The 21,509-nt window shown below is 50.9% G+C and overlaps 1 protein-coding gene across 8 annotated transcripts in view; it reads left to right on the top strand.

Annotated features, from left to right (window-relative positions):
- LOC714514 (complement C3) overlaps positions 1 to 21,509 on the top strand; it is a 41,523-nt gene that overhangs the window by 7,396 nt on the left and 12,618 nt on the right. For 5 of the 8 annotated variants that reach the window (XR_013408871.1, XM_077977279.1, XM_077977280.1 and 2 more), the window contains exons 2-27: positions 96 to 303; positions 754 to 928; positions 1,144 to 1,214; positions 1,341 to 1,599; positions 1,845 to 1,932; positions 3,719 to 3,821; positions 3,918 to 4,038; positions 4,304 to 4,419; positions 5,067 to 5,207; positions 5,294 to 5,503; positions 5,732 to 5,941; positions 6,228 to 6,389; positions 6,656 to 6,785; positions 7,649 to 7,726; positions 8,982 to 9,179; positions 9,359 to 9,470; positions 9,758 to 9,843; positions 9,952 to 10,091; positions 11,322 to 11,528; positions 13,631 to 13,682; positions 13,858 to 13,944; positions 14,110 to 14,313; positions 17,214 to 17,289; positions 17,561 to 17,729; positions 19,969 to 20,058; positions 20,212 to 20,365. Coding sequence is in view for 7 of the 8 variants with exons in the window: in XM_077977279.1 (XP_077833405.1) it covers positions 96 to 303; positions 754 to 928; positions 1,144 to 1,214; positions 1,341 to 1,599; positions 1,845 to 1,932; positions 3,719 to 3,821; positions 3,918 to 4,038; positions 4,304 to 4,419; positions 5,067 to 5,207; positions 5,294 to 5,503; positions 5,732 to 5,941; positions 6,228 to 6,389; positions 6,656 to 6,785; positions 7,649 to 7,726; positions 8,982 to 9,179; positions 9,359 to 9,470; positions 9,758 to 9,843; positions 9,952 to 10,091; positions 11,322 to 11,528; positions 13,631 to 13,682; positions 13,858 to 13,944; positions 14,110 to 14,313; positions 17,214 to 17,289; positions 17,561 to 17,729; positions 19,969 to 20,058; positions 20,212 to 20,365 (3,647 nt within the window). In the remaining variant the exon portion in view is untranslated. Of the gene's footprint in view, positions 1 to 95; positions 304 to 753; positions 929 to 1,143; positions 1,215 to 1,340; positions 1,600 to 1,844; positions 1,933 to 3,718; positions 3,822 to 3,912; positions 4,069 to 4,303; positions 4,420 to 5,066; positions 5,208 to 5,293; positions 5,504 to 5,731; positions 5,942 to 6,227; positions 6,390 to 6,655; positions 6,786 to 7,648; positions 7,727 to 8,981; positions 9,180 to 9,358; positions 9,471 to 9,757; positions 9,844 to 9,951; positions 10,092 to 11,321; positions 11,529 to 13,630; positions 13,683 to 13,857; positions 13,945 to 14,109; positions 14,314 to 17,213; positions 17,290 to 17,560; positions 17,730 to 19,968; positions 20,059 to 20,211; positions 20,366 to 21,509 lie in introns of all 8 variants that reach the window. The other 3 variants (XM_015122828.3, XM_015122829.3, XM_028838779.2) reach the window with 3 other exon arrangements.

Below are 21,509 nucleotides of genomic sequence, written 5' to 3' on the forward strand. Positions count from 1 at the left end.
CATCTGATGTCTGCGTGATTCCAGCTTGTGACTCCTGTTTGGTGTCACTTTCCCTACTCAAGTCCCTTAATGCCCCTGTGTTTGTCTACTGGCAGCTACATCCTGGTGACCCCCCGAGTCCTGAGGGTTGGCAGTCCGGAGAGGATTCACATTCAGGCCCACTCGGACTCCAGACAGCCCCTCACAAGGACCCTCGAGGTGAACCTCACGGTATGGGACTTCCCCATGAGGAAGGCAGTGTTGGCAAGGAGCCAGCTCATTCTCTCGCCAGGAAACAACTTTATGGACCAGGCACCTGTGACGGTGGGTGACAGGCTGGAATGCGTGACCACAAAGGGGACTCCGGGTCAGCAATAAAGGTAGAAAGGGGCAGACTCTGTGTCTGGAGAGTAGATGCAGGGCCCAAAGTACTTACCGCTCCTCTAACATCCTGTCCATTTAGAAGTCAAAAGTCCCTAAGCCTGGGCTCCAGGAAGCCTCCACTAGCCCATTTGATGCCTCTCCGAGAACTATAAAAGGTGCCTTCTGTTGGTAGCTTGGGAAGTTGATCATGGACTGGATTTCGTCCTTCCTTTGGCTGGGTGCTCTCGTTCAGTGAGCAACCTGCACAACTGCACATGGCAACCTAGCTCCCAAAGGCAGAACCAGAAGATCCTCAGTCAATTGCTCCTCCCAGGATCTGTCCCAGGGCTTTACTCCCAGTCAGGGAGACCCCAGCAGAGCCTGAGGAGTATGGATATCTCTCTCTGTCAGGTTCCCGAGAGCCTGGTGTACCCCCCAAAACCAGGACAGCAATATGTCATCATCCGGGCAACTTGGGCACCCTTCTCGGACTCCTCATTCATGGAGAAGATAGTGCTGGTGGCTCCTCATGCTGGCTACATCTTTATCCAGACAGACAAGACCATCTACACCCCTGAGCACTTGGGTACAGCCCCGAGGCACTTGGCTTGGAGCAATCACTGGCTCTCATTCCCAGTCTTTCCCAATGTCTGAGATACTCCCATCCCCTAAAATCTTCTCCACCTCCCAAGATCTCTCTCTCTGCATAAGTGGCCCCCACCACTGCCCAAGATCCAAACTCTCTCTCTCTCTGTCTTTCCCTTCCTCTACCCAACACTCAGAGTCCTCCTTCTCCCCTAGTTCACTACCGGGTGTTCACTGTTAACCACAAGATGGACCCTGTGACCAGGACATTCACTCTGGACATCAAGGTGGTCTTTCCCGATGGGGGGTGGTGGGGGTGGATCCTGGACACTGAGGTTGCACGGCGTGCTGAAGCATGAGCCACAAGGGCCCTCCCAGAGGGCAGTCACCAGCCCCACCCCCTATCCCCACAGAACCCAGAGGGAATCACCGTGATTAGCCAGAGTCTGATAGCCAAGGACGGCTTCTTTTTCAGCTCCTTTCACCTCCCAGAGCTTGTCAGGTGCCCTTGTCATGTCTGGGAGCCCGAGGGGTGGCAAGGGAGGCTGTCATTCTCTGTCTCCATCTCTCTTAACTTTCTGTGCCTCAGTTTGGGGACCTGGACCATCGAAGCCAGCTACCAAAGTACACCCAAGCAGAAGTTCAAGGCTGCCTTTGATGTGAAGGAATATGGTGAGAAGGCTGTGGGTGGGGTGGGCAAGATGAATATGCCAGGGACGGGACTGGAAAGGAAAGGAGGTTTCAAGGGGAGCCTCCACTGTAAACCAGGGCCTGAGCTGGGTGCTAAGTGCTGGGTGCTGGTGTTCCAGCCCTTGGGGCTTGGCAGAGCCACCAAGGAAGGAGCAGGACTGGGAGGAGATGAGGGAGCAGGTACAATACTGAGGGTGCCCATAGCTTTTTTTTTTTTTTCCTCCCAGTCCTCCCATCTTTTGAGGTCCAGCTGGTCCCAAACAAGACTTTCTTCTATCTCAAGGATGAGGTTCTGGGCATTGACATCCACGCTCGGTGAGCCCCCTTCCTCCCAGCCCTGCCAGAAGACCAGGGACACAAAGATTGAATACAGAGAAACAAGTGCCAGGTGCTATGGCTCACGTCTGTAATCCCAGGGCTTTGGGAGACCAAGGCAGGAGGATCACTTGAGGCCAGGAGTTCAAGACCAGCCTGGACAACATGGCAAAACGCCTTCTCTACCAAAAAAAAAAAAAAAATAGCCAGGCTGGCTGGGCGTTGTGGCTCACACCTGTAATCCCAGCACTTTGGGAGGTCGAGGAGGGTGGATCACCTGAGGTCAGGGGTTTGAGACCAGCCTGGCCAACATGGCAAAAACTCATCTCTACTAAAACTACAAAAATAGGCAGGCATGGTGGTGCACACCTGTAGTCTCAGGTACTCAGGGACTACTGAGGTGGGAGAATTGCTTGAACCCAGGAGGCAGAGGTTGCAGTGAGCCGAGATTGAATCACTGAACTCTAGCCTGGGTGACAGAGTGAGACTCTGTCTCAAAAAAAAAAAAAAAAAAAAAATTGGGGCCAGGTGCGGTGGCTCAAGCCTGTAATTCCAGCACTTTGGGAGGCCGAGACGGGCGAATCATGAGGTCAGGAGATCTAGACCATCCTGGCTAACACAGTGAAATCCCGTCTCTACTAAAAATACAAAAATTAGCTGGGCGCGGTGGCGGGCACCTGTAGTCCCAGCTACACAGGAGGCTGAGGCGGGAGAATGGCGTGAACCTGGGAGGCGGAGCTTGCAGTGAGTGGAGATCGTGCCACTGCACTCCAGCCTGGGCAACAGAGCAAGACTCCATCTTAAAAAAAAAAATTATCCAGGAGTGGTGGCACGTGCCTGTTGTCCCAGTTGCTAGGGAGGCTGAGGTGGGAGGATCGCTTGAGCCCAGGAGGTAGAGGTTGCAGTGAGCCAAGACTGTGCCACTGCACTCCAGTGTGGGTGACAGAGTGAGACTCTATCTCAAAGAAAAAAAAAAAGAAAGAAAGAAAGAGAGAAGAAGCAAGCCACTTCTGTAGCACTTAGGGTGGCAGACACACTCTCGTCCTACCCATGAGATATTCTGGTATTCTGGGCTACCTATGTTGTCCTATGAGGTTGTACAGACCATATCTGCCACCTGTGAAGTTGTATAAACCATTTCTTCAAGTCTATGAATTTGTAGAGGCCACCTTGTCTACCCAATGGCGTTGTACTGAGTCTCATCTCATCTGCCACTTCACAGTTTAGACCACCTCTGAAAGTCCATGAGGTGGTACAGGTTACCTTTGCCATTGAGAGATTGTCCAAACCATTTCTGCAGTTCTATGAGATGGCAAATGACACATTTGCTGCCTTGTGTTTTACAGACCATCTGCATTGCTCTATGAGGTTGTGCAGGCAATGCTGTCCACCTGAGATTATACGGGCTATGGGAGCCCCCTCTTGGTGAAGGCCACTTCTGGACATTATATGAATCATTCCTGCTGCTCTAACATGCTACATAGGCCACCTAGTTTCCCTGGTGAGGCTGCACAGGCCACTTCGTAGGTTGTCCAGACTTCTTTGTGGCTTTATATAGTTTTAAGTCCACCTCTACCATCTTGGGAGATTGCACAGACCACATCTACAACCCATCAAGGCTTTATGGGATATATTTGTCACCTCCCAGAGTTGTGTGGGTCATCAATGAAACCATCTAAGTTTCCAAGTTCCACCTCTGCCCCTCCTAATTTTGCACAGTCATCTCTGAAGCAACATGAGGTATGTGGGTGCTTCAGAGACAGTGGAATGGTCCTCCATCCCCCAGGTATATATTTAACAAGCCGGTGGACGGACATGCTCTGGTCATCTTTGGGGTGAAACTGGACTCCCGCCGGATCCCTATCCAAAGCTCCCTGCAGAGGGTGGAGGTGACTGAATCCCAGCTCCCCAGCCTCCAATTCACTCCACTTTCTATCACTCCCCAAGAAACCATATCCTCTTCCTCTCTTTTACCTTAAGAACAGATCTCGGAAGGCCTGGGCCACGTCTCCCTCCGGAAGGATATACTGATGGCTGCATTCCAAGGCCCAGAAAAGGACTTCATTGGAGGATCAATCTTTGTCAATGTCACCGTGTTCTCGTCAGGTGCCACCCTCACCCAGGCCCCTGACTGAGGTCAGGACATGGTGTTCTTGCCCAACACAGACACTCCATCCACGTGACCTTGGGCTGCCTCCTAGCCTCAGTTTCCTCAATAGAGAAATGGGAAACACCAGAAAGGGTGGAAGGAGTTGAAATGGTGTTATTGTCTTTCTCTGCCTTCACCAAGATGGGGCTCCCATACTAGTCCTGCCACTCACTTAAGAAATTGAACTCCCTCACATACTCTATGTGCCCGCTATCTCTACAGGGGGTGAGATGGTGCAAGCCGAGACCTCAGGGGTGAAGATTGTCCAGAGCCCATACAACATCAAGTTCACCAGGACACCCCAGTATTTCAAGCCAGGAATGCCCTTCCACTTTCGGGTCAGAGTCTGGACTCACTACACCTAGGGACTCAGGGCCCCATCCCCAAAACAGACCTCCCACAAAGAGACAAAAACCCACACTGGACTCACCTGCATCCAACTCATCTGAAGGTTGAGTCCATCATATTCCCCAGGCTAATCCCAGAGTCCCCTCAAACCTTAACCCAGATACCCCCAAAGCACAGTGATGACTCCAGAATTTCTCTATGGGGACTTAGAGGCCACAGTCAGGCTGGAAGAGGGTGTTTGAGGGTATATCTAGAGGCTGCATTTGCAAAGCAAAGCATGGTCTTTTCACATATATTAATTTGGATGGGCATTAGGAAAATCAGGGATGTCCTTTGGCACAAATCCTACTCCAAGACTCCTGTAGGGTCTCGTGTGTCCTCCTTCCCTCTCCACTCTCAGTCTTCCCACTTACCATCAGCTCCACAACACACAGTGTGACTACATGTGGTTGTACACTGCAAAGCTCTAGGAGGCACCATTCATAAAAACTCTAATATGAATGGTGCCCCTGGTGTTGTTTAGTGCACCATGTATAAAGTTGTACAAAGCAGTCCTATTCAGATCATATTCCAGTCTCACCTCTCACACCAGGCCACCCCAGGCTTTTCCTTCACCTCACCCCAGATTCCACCCCAGGTCTTCGTCTCAAATCCTGATGGATCCCCAGCTGACAGAGTCCTTGTCCAGTCCCAAAACTACAAAGTGTGCACCTCAACTGAGGGACTGGCCACTCTGACCATCAACACAGATGCAAATCTGGACAAGCTCCCCATCGAGGTACCAACTTGACAAGGCAAGGAGGGTGGAGTTGGAGCTGTGTGAGTTGGAAGGGTTGGGGTTTACTTGCCCATCATCCTCTCTAGGTGAAAACTGAGGAATCTCTTCAGCCAGAGGAGCAGGCTTCAGCCAAGATGACAGCTTGGCCTTACTTGACTCAAGATGGGTCAGGAAACTTCCTGCACATCGAAGTAAAGACATTGGGCACAGAGGTTGGCAGCAGCATCCAGCTGAGCCTCAATACAAAGCATCAGGACCCTAAAACCAAGGACCGGATTACTCACTTCACCATCCTGGTAAGGGGCTAGGACCAGCATCTGAGTCAAGGAATTCTTTCCTTGGAAAAACCTTGGCTTGCTGGGTTGGAGAAACTATGAAAAAAGATATGAAGGTGGCAACAATCTTGAGTGGGCTCAGATCAAGAGGCTGAAGAAAAGAGACTATGAGCCTCCATTGTGGGGTGGGACAGCTTCAGGGAAAGACTGACCTTACCCTTCTCATCCTTGATCTCCCTTGTCTCCAAGGTCCTGAGTAAGGGCCAGATTGTGAGTGCCAAACATCAGTCAAAAAGCCAGGGGAGTGTCTACACGTCAGCCATTATTGATGTGACTTCAGCGATGCTGCCCTCCTTCCGCATTCTGGCATTTTATTTACTTCCCAGAGGAGTGAGCCAGGATCCTGAGTTGGTGGCTGATTCCATATGGATTGATGTGAATGACAGATGCATAGGGACGGTAAGCCAAACTCCTTATAGTTGTGAATCATCATCATAAAACCCCAGAAAGGGGCCGTACAAATTTAGGCATTCCCAAACTGGAAGCCAAGGAAGAGGAGAATATGTGGCCTTAGGAGCTCAACACAAGGTGTGGCGATGATGCAAGTAAATAAATACATGGAATCGGGATTAGCCTAGTGGAGTTCTCAAATGCTACACCAGAGCAGTAGGGAACATAAACCTGAAAGTGGAGTTGTGTGGTCTGTGATTCCCTTTTTCTGACATCTCTCTTTTTCTTGGCTCAGCTGAAAGTTGGCTTGAAGAATGATAGATTCTTCCCTTCTTTGGAGCCCAACAGCCAAGTGGAACTGAAGGTGACAGGTGATGCAGAAGCCACAGTGGGGCTGGTGGCTGTGGACAAGGCTGTCTATGTTTTGAACAGCAAACACAAGCTCACTCAGAAGAAGGTAAGAGCGTATGGGCTTTGGGCCAAGATGTTGCCAGGATATTCTAGCTGGAACCTCAGCTTCTTCAGCCATACATAAAGAGGACAACATCAACGTAATGATTCAAGGAGATGGTGCAAAGCCTAATGACTGAAAGGTGATAAGAGCTCAAAAAATGGGAGATAGTATGAGAATTATTATTTGAGCCTGCAATTCCAGTATACCATTTTTCCTTTCATGGAGGAGTCATATAGGTCCCAAATCCAGGTTCCTCTCTTAACCTCTAGGTCTGGGATGTGGTGGAGGAACATGACATTGGCTGCACAGCAGGAAGTGGAAAAGACAGATTTGCTGTGTTCAAGGATGCTGGATTGGACCTGAAAATGAGCACAGGAATGGATAGCCTGGCAAGCACAGGTACAGGCTTGGGGGGTTGGGGCAAGAGGAGGGCAGGAATGGGGGCAGTGCTGCCTAGTGGGGTTTAGTGTCAAACAGATATGGGCTGTAATCCACATCCTGTCACTTACCATGGGCCAGTCACATTTCTCTCCGAGTCTTGATTTCTTTGTCCATAAATTACAGATAATAACAGAAGTAACTCACTGTGTGTTGGTTAAGACAGGGTTAGCCATGTGTATCAAAGATACAAATAACAGTAGGTTAAACAGGTAGTTTATTTCTCATTCAGTAACACTACAGAGGTCATCCTGGGACTCAGACTCCTTCTAGGAGTCCATCCATGCCAGGCAGGAAGATGAAGGGAAGTGGAAAGGGGAGGACACTTCTTCCACATCTCATTGGTCAGAATACAGTCACATGGCCCCATCTAAGTGCAAGAGAGGCTGGGAAATGTAGTCTTTATTCTGAGTGATCTATACAATATGGAGGCTTACTTGCCTCCATATTGTATGAGGGATGATAATGGATTTGGAGACAACTAAGAGTGTATTCTCTCAGCTATAAATTGTAATATTAATAACAGTTCTTATTTATTACATGCCAGACCCAGTGCTAAGTACTTGTATATGCATGATCTCATTGACAGAACTCTGGTTATGCCCATTTTACATCACTGGGGAAATTAACACCCAGAGAGGTTAAGTGACTTGTTGAAAATTGCCCAGCTTTTAAGTGACAAGTCTTGAATATAGGAGGCTGTCAGATGAAATGAAGTGATGCATATAAAGTGCTGGACATACAGCAAACACCCTATAAACATCATCAAGGATATTGATAATGATCTTGGTAATTGTTCTATCATCATTCCCTCTGACTCCCAGACTGGCCCTGCCCCCAGGACCCTCCTCCTAGCCGCCATCGCCGCTCCCTGAAGAGGCTGGAGACAAAGAGGAATGCAGGTCAGTGTTAAAGCTGTATGCCTCGCTCCATCTCCCCAACCTACGATATCCATAAGGGCTTAGAACAGGACACCAAAACCACTCTATGCATTTCTAGCAGGGAGGGATCTAATAGGGGGAGTTTGGTGCTTACAAAATCATTAAATGGGCTTTTGGGGTGGAAGTTGGAAGCCTGCTTGCTGGGACTCAAGATCACCCCACTTCAGTCTTGCAATCCATGAAATATCAGGAAACTGCTGCCAATATCTCTCAAAAGGCTGGTACGTTGATAATCAAACACGAAATTGTGCCCATTACAAAAACACACAGACTGGTACGTCAAACACGAAATTGTGCCCATTACAAAAACACACAGACTGGAGACCACCCATCAGCTACCACTGCTGCAAGAAAAATGGTTTCTGCTTCTCTTCTATCTCCCAGATCTCTCATAAGAGCATATTAGTGGCTGCATCTAATCCCATTCAGAACCCTAGCAGCAAGGGAGTCTGGGAAATGTAGTTTTCAAATGTCTAGCCTCTGTGGTACAGGATGGAATGTAGACAAAAGGAGAGATAAGTCTTAAGTGTCATTGGACAATATCTGAATAAACTGCCATCCTGAAGGCTAGAGTGTGGACCACAAGAAGAGGTTTTGAGCCTGGATTCAGAGGAAGATGGGAGGCAGCACCGGGTGGTGTTAGAAGCATGGATTCTGAGGCTGGCATGGTGGCTCATGCCTGTAAACCCAGCACTTTGGGAGGCCAAGGTGGGTGGATCACTTGAGGTCAGGAGTTCGAGACCAGCCTGGCCAACATGGTGAAACCCTGTCTCTACTAAAAGTACAAAAATTAGCCGGATGTAGTGGTGGGCACCTGTAATCCCAGCTACATGGGAGGCTGAGGCATGAGAATCACTTGAACCTGAGAGGCAGAGGTTTGCAGTAAGCCGAAATTGCGCCACTGCACTCCAGCCTGGGTGACAGAGTGCTACTCTGTCTCAAAAAAAAAAAAGCAGTATGGATTCTGATCCCACCTCTGCCACTTGGAAGCCTTGACTCCAGGCAAATGAATTCACCTCTCTGTGGCTCAGCTTCCTTGTCAGAATCTCACCACGTGAATTCAATATGAGGCTTCAGAAAGGGCACAGATAAGGCACTAGGCATAGAATCTACCATGGAGTCATTGCTAAATAGTGGCAAGGTGTGCATAGCATCAAAGTGAATGGTCCTTAGGACCTGCCCAACTCTCCTCTTTCCCTCTGACTCTGGCCCACAGTGAACAAGTTTAAGACAGAGCTGGAGCAAAAGTGCTGTGAGGCTGGGCTCCGGGAAAGCCCAGTGGAGCTGTCCTGTGAGGAGAGGACCTGGCATGTCCGCCATGGTCCAGCCTGTGTGGCTGCTTTCCTGGACTGCTGCCATCTGTCTGAGACCCTGACTCGGGAAGCTCGAGAGGATCAGCTGCGTCTGGGGACAAGTGAGGGGGCCATGGCAGGAGATGCAGGGTGGGGGCTTCATGGAGGGATACAGAGTGACATGGGACAGGTTAAGGGGTGATATGGGCCATGGAGGGTTGGAGAGGAGGATCCCACAAGGAGTCTGGTGGAACATGGAAGAAACATGAAGGAGACTGTACCTCATACCTGCTCCCTCCAGTGGATGAAGAGGAGGACTTCGACGACCTCTTCCTGGATGACATGCCGGCGCGGACCTTGTTCCCTGAGAGTTGGCTCTGGAGGAAGTTCACTCTGCCGAAGAGTGAATCGGGGTAGGACATCAGCCTCCATGCCAGAATCTGGTCCCAGGTCCTTGCAATCATCAGTGGATGCTGGTCAGGGACAATGACCCCAGCAGTGACATTGAGCCTCAGGACAGTCCCACAATGGGGAAAACATCTTAGTGGATTCCCTAAAAGGATGACCCTCTAGCGATGCTGTCACTAATGAGGTGACCTGATGATCCTCAATGGTGACCACAACCACTGCATGGCGACCCCCAACCCAGAAGCTCTGTCCATGCAGCACAAACTCAGTGATGTTTCCTCACTCACAACAGCATCTCCCATTACCCCATCTCTGTGAACGTGCCGGATTCCATCACCACATGGCAGTTTGTGGCGGTCAGCCTCAAGGCTGGACAAGGTGAGTCCCAGCAAGCTCAGTGCTAAGGGAATGGGGGTATGGTGACCTTACCCAGCCCCTCCCCGCACCGAGCCTCTGCTTAAACCCAATGTGCTCTCCTGGCTTTAGGTCTCTGTGTCTCGGACCCCTTTGAGCTGACAGTTATGAAATCGTTCTTTGTGGACCTTAAGTTGCCCTCCTCCGTGGTCAGGAATGAGCAGGTCCAGATCCAAGCTGTGCTGTACAATTTCAGGGATCGCCAGGCCAAGGTGAAGCCCCAAGCCCTCAACTTCCTGCCAAAACCTCTGCTAGGGTGTATTTTAAAAAATTTTTAAATTATTTTATTTCATTTTATTTATTTATGCAAGGGAGAGCTTGTAATGAGCCGAGATCGTGCCACTGTGCTCCAGCCTGGGTGACAGTGTGAGACTCCATCAAAAACAAGAAAGAAAGAAAGAGAGAAAGAGAGAGAAAGAAAGAAAGAAGAGAAAGAAGAGAGGGAGGGACGGAGGGAGGAAGAGAGAGAGAGGGAAAGAAAAAAGAAAAGAAAGAAAGGAAGAAGAAGAAGAGAGAAAGAAACAAAGAAAAAGCAAGAAGAAGAAAGAAAAGAAAGAGAGACAGAGAGAGAGAAAGAAAGGGAGAAAGGGAGAAGGGGGCGGGGCACAGCGGCTCATGCCTGTAATCCTAGCACTTTGGGAGGCCGAGGTGGGCAGATCACGAGGTCAGGAGATCGAGACCATCCTGGCTAACACGGTGAAACCTCGTCTCTACTAAAAATACAAAAAATTAGCCAGGCGTGGTGGCGAGCGCCTGTAGTCCCAGCTACCCTGGAGGCCAAGGCAGGAGAATGGCATGAACCCAGGATGGGGAGCTTGCAGTGAGCCGAGATCGTGCCACTGCACTCCAGCCTGGGCGACAGTGTGAGACTCCATCAAAAAAAAAAAAAAAAGAAAGAGAGAGAGAGAGAGGGGGGAAGAAAGAAAGAAGAGAAAGAAGAGAGGGAGGGAGAGAGAGAGAGAAAGAAGAAGAAGAAAGAAAGAAGATAGAAAGATGAAAGAAAGAAAGAAAGAAAGAAAGAAAGAAAGAAAGAAAGAAAAAAAGAAAGAAAGAAAGAGAGAGAAGGGAGGGGGGAGGGAGGGAAAGAAAGGGGGGGGAGGGAGGGAGGGAAAGAAAGAGAGACGGAAGGAAGGAAGGAAGGAAGGAAGGAAAGAAGGAAGGAAGGAATTTAAACCTCACAACAACCCCATCAGATGGGTACTATTATTGTTCTTGGTTTAGAGATGAGGAAATTGAGACACAGAGCGGTTCAAGGGCTTGCCCAGAGTCACACAGCACATAAATGGCAGATGGGGCTCTGACTCAGGCTGGGTCTGTGGTCCCCATCACTAGGCTTCACTGTCACCTACTCGGGCATCTCAGGATGGGGAGGGGACTGTAACCCTAGGGTCCTGGACTACGTCATACATCGATACCGTCTGCCTTTGCCCATCCTGCCCTAGGTCCGAGTGGAGTTCCCCCACAAGGAGCCACTGTGCAGTGCGTCAAAGCCAGGAGCACCATCCCGCCAGGTGGTGGTCGTGCCCCCCACCTCCTCCAAGATAGTACCCTTTGTGCTTCTCCCTCTGGAGATAGGCAAAGTGGACGTGGAGGTCAAGGCTGTGGGCTACGGGGTCCAGGACCACGTGAAGAAGACACTTTTGGTCCGGGTAATGGGCACCCCCAACTCCCTAGCTGCTGGTGCAGACAGCGGGGCTTCCACCAGGTCCAGGCTGGGCAGGTGGGCCCAGGATCGATAAACAGGGCTCCTAGATGGGAGTGAGATGAGAGAACAGATTTGAAAGTTCAATCAGTTGGCTGGGCGTGGTGGTTCACACCCATAATCTCAGCAGCTTGGGAGGCCAAGGCGGGTGGATCACCTGAGGTCAGGAGTTCGAGACCAGCCTGGCCAACATGGTGAGACTCCATCTCTGCTAAAAATACAAAAATTAGCTGGGCATGGTGGTGCATGCCTGGAGTCCCAGCTACTCGGGAGGCTGAGGCAGGAGAATTGTTTAAATCCAGGAGGTGGAGGATGCAGTGAGCCGAGGTTGTACCACTGCACTACAGCCTGGGCAACAGAGTGAGACTCCGTCTCAAAAAAAAAAAAAAAAGAAGAAGAAGGAAAAAGTTTAGTCAGTGGACTGATGTGAGGGGGTCGGGTCACAAGCCCCCACTTCAGAGTTTTGGAGTCAGGTCTGGGTTCAAATCTTGTCTGTGCTGCGTGACCTTGGGCAACTTGCTTGACTTCTCTGTTCTGAGCCTCCATTTCCTTGCTTGCAGGATGAGGATAATCATCATACCCACGAATAATCAGAGAGCTGGGAAAATGACCCAGAACCAGTGTATGGCCTATCAAAAATACTTTATTAGGCTGGGCTTGGTGGCTCATGCCTGTAATCCCAGTACTTTGGGAGGCCAAGTCAGGAAGATTGCTTGAGCCCACGAGTTCAAGACCAACCTGGGCAATATTGCAAGACCTCTCTAGAAAAAAATTTAAAAATTAGCCTGGTATTAGTAACTGGCACCTGTAGTCCCAGTTACTCAGGAAGCTGAGGGAGGATTGCTTGAGCCCATGAGATTGAGCCTGAAGCTGAGATCATGCCACTGCACTCCAGCCTGAGCAACAGAGCAAGACCCTCTCTCTAAAAAACAAACAAACAAAAGACCTTATTTACTTAACAAACACATGTTTAACGCTTAAGATATAAGTGTTTAAGAATATTAACTCAGTCAGGTGTGGTGGCACCCCCATGTACTCCCAGCTATTTGGGAGGCTGGGGTGAGAGGATCATTTGAGCCTAGAAATTTGAATCCAGCCTGGGCAACCTGAAATTTTTTTTTTCTCTGAAAAAAAAAAAAAAAAAACCAACAACAACTAGGTCAGGCATGGTGGCTCATGCCTGTAATCTCAGCACTTTTGGAGGCTGAAGCAGGTGAATCACTTGAGGCCAGGAGTTCAAGACCATGCCGGCCAACTTGGCAAAACGCTATCTCTACTAAAAGTACCAAAATTAGCCTGACGTGGTGGTGTGCAGCTGTAATTCCAGCTACTCAGGAGGCTGAGGCATGAGAATCCCTTGAACTAGGGAGGTGGAGGCTGCAATGAGCTGAGATCATGCCACTGCCTCCAGCCTGGGTGACAGAGTGAGACCCTGTCTCAAAAAAAAAAAAAAAAATTAACTAATTCAGCCCTCAAAACAACCCTATGAGTGAGGGACTATTATTATCCCCCTTTGACAGATGAGAAAACTGAGGCAGAGAGAGGGTAACTGGCCAGGCGCGGTGGCTCAAGCCTGTAATCCCAGCACTTTGGGAGGCCGAGACCGGCGGATCACGAGGTCAGGAGATCGAGACCATCCTGGCTAACATGGTGAAACCCCGTCTCTACTAAAAAATACAAAAACCTAGCCAGGCGAGGTGGCGGGCGCCTGTAGTCTCAGCTGCTCGGGAGGCTGAGTCAGGAGAATGGTGTAAACTCCAGAGGCGGAGTTTGCAGTGAGCTGAGATCCGGCCACTGCACTCCAACCTGGGCAACAGAGCGAGACTCCATCTCAAAAAAAAAAAAAAAAGTTGGGGGGAGGGTAACTAATGTTTCCCAAGGACACACAGCTAGGAAGCAGAAGAGTTGGGATTCGAACCCAGAAATTTGGGCTCCAGAGTCTGTGCTTATCACAGCCAAGGAATGCCTCCTCTCACCATCATTGCAATTGTCATTTTTACTGTGGTTGCTGTTTTTGCTTTTGACTTATATCCTCAACTCATCCCTCAGGCAGGGGGTCAGATCCAGCAAATGTCCTACAGCATCGTCTTGGAACCCCAAGGTTTGTGAAATCTGCAGAGGGTATGTGAGATCCTGGGGCTGCGCTAGGGAGGAGGAAGGAGTTGGCATGAGCGGGTGTGCCCAGGTGGGGATTCCGAGCCCCAGCCCCAGGCTCTGTGCACCCTGACTTCCCCAGCTCCAGAGCCCACTTGTCACGGAAGGTTGTGGTTCTTCAGGTCAGACCCAGACAAAACTGGTGCCAAGACAGGAGCTCTTGAACATGGTACCCGACACGGAGGCGGAAGTGTTTATCAGTGTTCAAGGTGCTGGGGGACACAGGAACGTGGGGAGGGCTGACACTGGCTCCTCTAAGGTCCACGAGGCACCAGGGCAGGAGGAGCTGGGGGTGGCCATGTGGGGGGATCAGTGAACCATGGTGGCTTAGGCATAGGCCACTCCCAGGGTGACCCAACTCACCCACCCAACAGGTGACATCCTTGGTGAGACAATTGTGGGCAGCCTGACACCCAATGAGATTTGGCATCTGCTGCGGGTCCCCACGGGCTGCCCTGAGCAGACGCTGAGCTCCCTGACACCTGTCATCATCCTGTCCCGCTATTTGGATGCCACCGGCCAGTGGGGCAAGGTCGGGGTGGAGCACAGGGACCAGGTGATGAAGAATATTGTCAGCGGTGAGAGCGGGGACCCTCCTGGGGCCTCCATGAGGGTGCCTGGGGATCTCCCAGAGGGTGGCTGGGGCACCCCCAAGATTGGGGAAATCTTCATGGGACCCCCCCAGCCCCCGCCTCAGGCATTAACACCCAAACTGTGACTCCTTCCCCACACTGCAACCTGGTACTAATTCCCCAAGGTCATCCCCCAGCTGTGACACACCCATGGGAATTCTTCACCTGACCCCTTCCCCAGGCTTCAATCTTTTTTTGTGTGTGTGTGATGTAGTCTCGCTCTGTCACCAAGGCTGGAGTGCACTGGCATGATCTTGGCTCACTGCAACCTCCACCTGCCAGGTTCGAGCCATTCTCCTGCCTCAGCCTCCTGAGTAACTGGGATTACAGGTGCCCGCTACCATGCCTGGCTAATTTTTGTATTTGTATTTATTTATTTATTTAGAGACGGCATCTCACTCTGTCGCCCAGGCTGGAGTGCAGTGGCGCAATTTCAGGTGCCCCCCACCACACTCGGCTAATTTTTGGATATTTAGTGCAGATGGGGTTTGGCCATGTTGGTCAGGCTGCTCTCGAACTCCTGACCTCAGGTGATCCACCTGCCTTGGCTTCCCTAAGTGCTGGGATTACAGGTGTGAGCCACCACGCCAGACCTCTAGGCTTCAATCTTATGTCAGACACCCTGATTTCTCCCAACAAGCCATGCTGCGAGATGATGTTGTACTCAGGCCCTGCCCCAGGTTGCACCCCCTCAGTGCCACTCCCAGGGAACCCCAGGGAACACCCAAGCAGCAAACCCCAGAATAACCCCAGCAGTGGCTTCTTAGTTGCACCTGTATGCTGATACTTCCCCGGGTTACAACCAAACACCCCAGGGAGTAACCAGAAATGAACACCCCTAGTAACACCCACAGAACTCTGAGTTAATTGGTCCCAGGTTTCCCTCAGACTCCAACTTTCCCTCCAGGTTTTCTCAAACAGTAATCCCACAGGTAACATCCAGATACTGTCACCCCAGTGCTCCAAGCAAACAGTAAACCTCCAGGGGAACTTCAAGTAATGAGTAGGGAGGCTCGGAATACACCTGAAAGGCTGGGTGTGGTGGCTCATGCCTGTAATCCCAGCACTTTAGGAGGCCAAGGTAGGAAGATCACTTGAGCCCAGGAGTTTGAGACCAGCCTGGGCAACATAGTGAGACCCTCATCTGTACAAAAAAATGTTTAAATTTTTTGGCTAGGTATGGTGGTTCCTGTCTGCAGTCTCAGCTATTCAGAAGCCTGAGTGGGAGGATTGCTTGAGCCCCAGAGTTTGAGACTAGCCTGGGCAACATAGTGAGACCTCATCTTTAAAAAAAATTAGACTGGTGTAGTGGTGCATGCCTGTAATCCCAGCTACTACTTGGGAGGCTGAGGTGGGAGGATAACTTGACCAGGGAAGGTTGAGGCTGAAGTGAGCTATGATTGTACCACTGTACTCCAGCCTGGGTGACAGAGTGAGACCCAGTCTCAAAAAAATAAAAATAAATAAAAAAAGGGTCGGGCACACACCTGTAATCTCAGCACTTTGGGAGACCGAGGCAGGTGGATCACCTGAGGTCAGGGGTTCAAGACCACCCTGGCCAACATGGTGAAACCCCATCTCTACTAAAAATACAAAAATTAGCCAGGTGTGGTGGTGCGCCCCTGTAGTCCCAGCTACTCAGGAGGCTGAGGCAGGAGAATCACTTCAACCCAGGAGGCAGAAGTTGCAGTGAGCTGAGATCGCTCCACTGTACTACAGCCTGGGTGACAGAGCAAGACTCTGTCTCAAAAAAATAAAAAGAATACACCAAAGAAGTACTCATCTAAGATCACGCCCCAAAGTAACCTCCCCGGGTGACACAGACGCACTGACACTCCAGGTTTACATCCAAGAAATAACCCCCAAGAAAACTCCTAGGCTGGCCGGGCGCAGTGGCTCACGCCTGTAATCCCAGCACTCTGGGAGGCCGATGTGAGTGGATCACCTGAGGTGAGGAGTTCCAGACCAGCCTGGCCAACATGGTGAAACCCCGTCTCTACCAAAAATACAAAAATTAGCTGGGCGTGGTGACTCATGCCTGTAATCCCAGCTACTTGGGAGGCTGAAGCTGGAAAATCGCTTGAACCCGGGAGGCGGAGGTTGCAGTGAGCCGAGATCGCACCACTGCACTCCAGCCTGGGCAATAGAGAAAGACTGTCTCAAAAAAAAAAAAAAAAAAAAAAAAGGCCGGGCGGGGTGGCTCAATCCTGTAATCCCAGCACTTTGGAGGCCGAGACGGGCGGATCACGAGGTCAGGAGATCGAGACCATCCTGGTTAACATGGTGAAACCCTGTCTCTACTAAAAAATACAAAAAAACTAGCCGGGTGAGGTGGCGGGCGCCTGTAGTCCCAGCTACTCGGGAGGCTGAGGGAGGAGAATGGTGTAAACCCGGGAGGCAGAGCTTGCAGTGAGCTGAGATCCGGCCACTGCATTCCAGCCTGGGAGACACAGCAAGATTCCGTCTCAAAAAAAAAAAAAAAAAAACTCCCACGTAGCACCCCTCAAGTTGCCCCATCTCCCAGGTTATATGTGGACAACAATACCTATGATTTCTTCCAGCAGCAACTCCAAGGGTAGCATGCCCTGCCCCAGAGTCCCCGAGGTGAAGGTTTCCTGGGTTACACTCAGAGACAACTGCATCCTGGGTCCCTCAAAGTCATTCCTGAGCCCTGCTCCTCACTTACACCTGGGCCCTAAACACCCCTCCAAAGCACACCTGGACAACAGGTCTCCCCCTCTAGATTACCTCTATGCGTGACACCCCCACGTCACCTCCAGTCCCTGCCCGCCAGGTTATTCCTGATAACACTGACTGTTCCTCAAAGCCCTGCTCTGTTGCCTCAGGCTACACTCGGATGCTGACCCACCGGAGTTCAGACGGCACCTACCACACCTCCAAGGGGAGCCCAGGAAGCACCTGGTGAGGGTGACCCTGTCTCTCTTGTCGCTGCCACCCTGGAAGCCCACGGGGCCAGTCTGGGGTCTGATGACTCAGGAACATCCACGCTGTAGAGTCTTGGGGTCTTGGGGTGTCCAGCACATGGGTCTGGGGAATTCTACACTGGCAGGCCTGGGCAGTGGCAAATGGCAGGGGTCCACCTGGAATGGTGTGGACCATGGCGTAGACTCCCCCTATCCCAGAGCCCCCTTGGCTGCCGTTCGCACGTGTCACCTTCACCTTCTCCTGACAGGCTCACAAGCTATGTGTTCCGTGTCTTTGCCCTGGCCTACTCTACAATGACGACCCAAGTGCTTAGCCTGTCCTCTCTCTGTGACATGGCCAACTGGATCATCACCAACAGGCAGGCGGAGGACGGGCACTTCCTGGAGGAGGGTCCCGTGGTCATGACATCCATGCAGGTGATCACACCCCTCCCTGCCTGGGCCATTCAAACAAATCCCAGGGACTCTGTGCGCTAAGACGGAGATTTCAGGCTCCCAATCTGTTCTTGGGCAGAATGAGAACAGGAAAGAGTTGAGGCTCGGTGCCAAGGATCACATCCCCGCCCAGGTCTAAACCACCTCACACTCTTCCTAATCCCCACATCAAGCAGTGGCCTGTCCTGTCCCTCCTCCCTCGGGCACTGAGTCCTCCCCAGCTTGCACACCCATCCCCACCGCGTCCCCTCACACCAGCATCCAGAAATGTCTTTCAAACACAGCCTGGCAGGTCTCTCCCCTGCTCAAACACCTGCTGTAGCTCACAGCTATCTTTGTCTGTATCACCTCCTAGGCCTCGCCCCACCACTCCTTTCTCAGTATTCACACTTAACCACTCATAGGCTCCTCCAACTCTCCTCCAAAAAGTACTTTTGCTGCCTTCTCTGCAAGCAACAGGCCAAATTATTGTTATTACTATTTATTATTTTGAGATAGAGTTCCACTCTGTCACTCAGACTGGAAGGTAGTGGCATGATCTCAACTCACTGCAACCTCCATCTCCTGGGTTCAAGCGAGTCTTATGCCTCAGCCACCCGAGTAGCTGAGATTACAGGCATGTGCCACCAGATCCAGCTAATTTTTACATTTTTGTTTTAGTAGATGGGGTTTCACCATGTGGTCCAGGCTGGTCTCAAACTCCTGCCCTTAAGTGGTCTGCCTGCCTCGGCCTCCCAAAGTTCTGGGATTACAGACATGAGCCTCGGCTGGAGTGCAGTAGCACGACCTCAGCTCACTGCCTCTGCCTCCTGGGTTCAGCCTATTGTTACTATTTTTAGAGATAAGATCTTGCTCTGTTGCCCAGGCTGGAATGCAGTGGCACAATCATAGCTCATTACAGCCTCAAACTTCTGAGCTCAAGAGTCCCCTTGCCTTAGCCTCCTCAGTGGCTGGGACTAAAGGTGCAAACCACCATTCCTGGCTAATTTTTTTTTTTTTGAGATGGAGTCTCGCTCTGTTGCCCAGGCTGGAGTGCAGTGGTGAAATCTCGGCTCACTGCAACCTCTGCCTCCTGGGTTCAAGCGATTCTCCTGCCTCAGCTTCCTGAGTAGCTGGGAGTACAGGCATGCACCACCACACTTGGCTAATTTTTGTAGTTTTAGTAGAGACAGGGTTTTGCCATGTTGCCCAGGCTAGTCTCGAACTCCTGACCTCAGGTGATCTGCCCGCCTTTGCCTCCCAAAGTACTGGGATTACAGGCATGAGCCATCACCTCTGACCCTGACATGACCTTCTTTTTTTTTTTTTTTTTTTGAGACGGAGTCTTGCTCTGTCACCCAGGCTGGAGTACAGTAGCACGATCTCAGCTCACTGCAACCTCCGCCTCCTGGGTTCAAGCGATTCTTCTGCCTCAGCCTCCTGAGTAACTGGGACTGCAGGCAAGTCCACTATATCAGGCTACTTTTTGTATTTTTAGTAGAGACAGGGTTTCACCGTATTGGCCAGGCTGGTCTCGAACTCCTGACCTCATGATCTGCCCACCTCAGCCTCCCAACATGCTGGGATTACAGGTGTGAACCACCGCACCCAGAATTTTTTTTTTTTTTTTGAAACAGACTCTTGCTCTGTCACCTAGGCTAGAGTGAAGTGGTGAGATCTCGGCTCACTGCAACATCTGCCTCCCAGGTTCGAGCGATTTTCCTGCCTCAGCCTCCTGAGTAGCTGGGACTACAGGCTCATGTCACCACGCCTGGTTAATTTTTTGTATTTTTTAGTAGCTATGGGGTTTCACCATGTTAGTCAGGATGGTCTCCATCTCCTGACCTCATGATCCACCCGTGTCGGCCTCCCAAAGTGCTGGGATTACAGATGTGAGCCACTGCGCCTGGCCGACATGACCTTCTTATAAGGGCACCAGTTATTAGACTTAGGGTCCACCCTAATCCAGATCTCTTCTTAATTTTAATTACATCCTCAAAGACCCAGTTTCCAAATAAGATCACATCTTAGGCCAAGCATGAGCCACCATGCCCGGCCGATAGCTTTTGACTGTAGGGCAGACCCCAGGGAGGCAAACCTCTCCTTTCTGTCTTCATCCCACCTCCACCATCATCCCGCCCAGAGCTGGGTACCTGGAAACTTCTCAGGGTCAGACAGGAGAGGCTGAGGAAGGCATCTCCAAGACGCTGAGGGGATCACAGGTTGTACTCTGCGTCCACAGGGTGGCTACCAAGGCTCCGAGGAGGATGTATCCCTCACAGCTCTCGTCCTGATAGCCCTGAATGAGGGAAAGGAGTTGTGCAACCAGAAGGTAGGACCCCAGAGAGGAGGGCAGGATCTGTATGGTCCTCTAGCCCCAGCATCTGGAAAGCTCCCACACCCTTATGTCCCCCTGGGTCCCTCTAACTTCTAGACTTCTTTCCTCTGATCATCTCCCTCTGGCCTCCTCCCTCTGACCCTCTAGAATTTGATGGCCAGCATCGAGAGAGCCCGTGGCTTCCTGGAGAGAAAACTTCCTGACATTCAGACAACCTTTGCCATAGCCATAACCTCCTACGCACTGGCCCTTGCCAACAGCTCCCAAGCCAACGACCGCCTGGACAGCTTTGCTAGCCCTAGTGAGTGTGGGATGCTTCTTAGTCAACCTCAGTCATGGAGTGGGGAGGGGGTGATCTCAAATCCAGCAATGTGTCATTCATCACTTAGTGTTTCCTGAGCATCCACTGTGTATCAACTCTTGAGCTCAGACCCTGTGAGGCCAATGTAAACAACACTGAGAAGTTCCCTGCCCTCAAGGGTCCCACCATCCTTGGAAGAGACAATCGGAAGACAGACAGGTCACCATATAATTCCAAACTGAGGCTGGGGGCAGTGGCTCATGCCTGTAATCCCAGTCCTTTGGGAGGCCAAGGCGGGCGGATCACCTGAGGTCAGGAGTTTGAGACCAGCCTGGCCAACATGGTGAAACACTGTCTCTACTAAACACAAAAAAATTAGCCGGTCGTGGTGGTACATGCCTGTAGTCCCAGTTACTCAGGAGGCTGAAGCAGGAAAATCACTTGAACCCGCGAGGTGGAGCTTGCAGTGAGCCAAGATAGCGCCACTGCACTCCAGCCTGGGCAACAGAGTGGGACTCCATCTCAAAAAAAAAAAAAAAAATCCCATGGTTGATCCTATCTCATCCCCAAGGGTCCATATCCCATCTTCTCCATTCCACAAATTAAAGAAAGTGGAACTAGGAAAATTTGCTTGCAGTGGGACTAGAGGGACCTGAAGGATTTTTTTTTTTTTTTGAGACAGAGTCTTGCTCTTGTCGCCCAGGCTGGAGTGCAATGGCATGATCTCAGCTCACTGCAACCTCCACCTCCCAGGTTCAAGTGATTCTCCTGCCTCAGCCTCCTGAGTAGCTGGGATTACAGGCACCCACCAGCACACCTGGCTAATTTTTTTGTAATTTTAGTAGAAACGGGGTTTCACCATGTTGGCCAGGCTGGTCTCGAACTCCTCAGGTGATCCACCTGGCTTGGCCTCCCAAAGTTCTGAGATTACAGGTGTAAGCCACCGCGCCCAGCCAGGAACTTTTTCTGAAACTCAATTTCCCCATCAGAAAATAGATCCCATCTCCTAAGGTCGTTCTGAAAATTGGATGTCCGTGTTTCCTCAGCAAAGAGCTTCACATAAACTAGGTGATCAAGACTGGGCACGGTGGCTCACGCCTGTAATCCCAACACTTTGGGAGGTCGAGGTGAGAGAATGGCTTGA

Source organism: Macaca mulatta, chromosome 19 (genome assembly GCF_049350105.2).
Source record: "Macaca mulatta isolate MMU2019108-1 chromosome 19, T2T-MMU8v2.0, whole genome shotgun sequence".
Lineage (NCBI taxonomy): Eukaryota > Metazoa > Chordata > Mammalia > Primates > Cercopithecidae > Macaca > Macaca mulatta.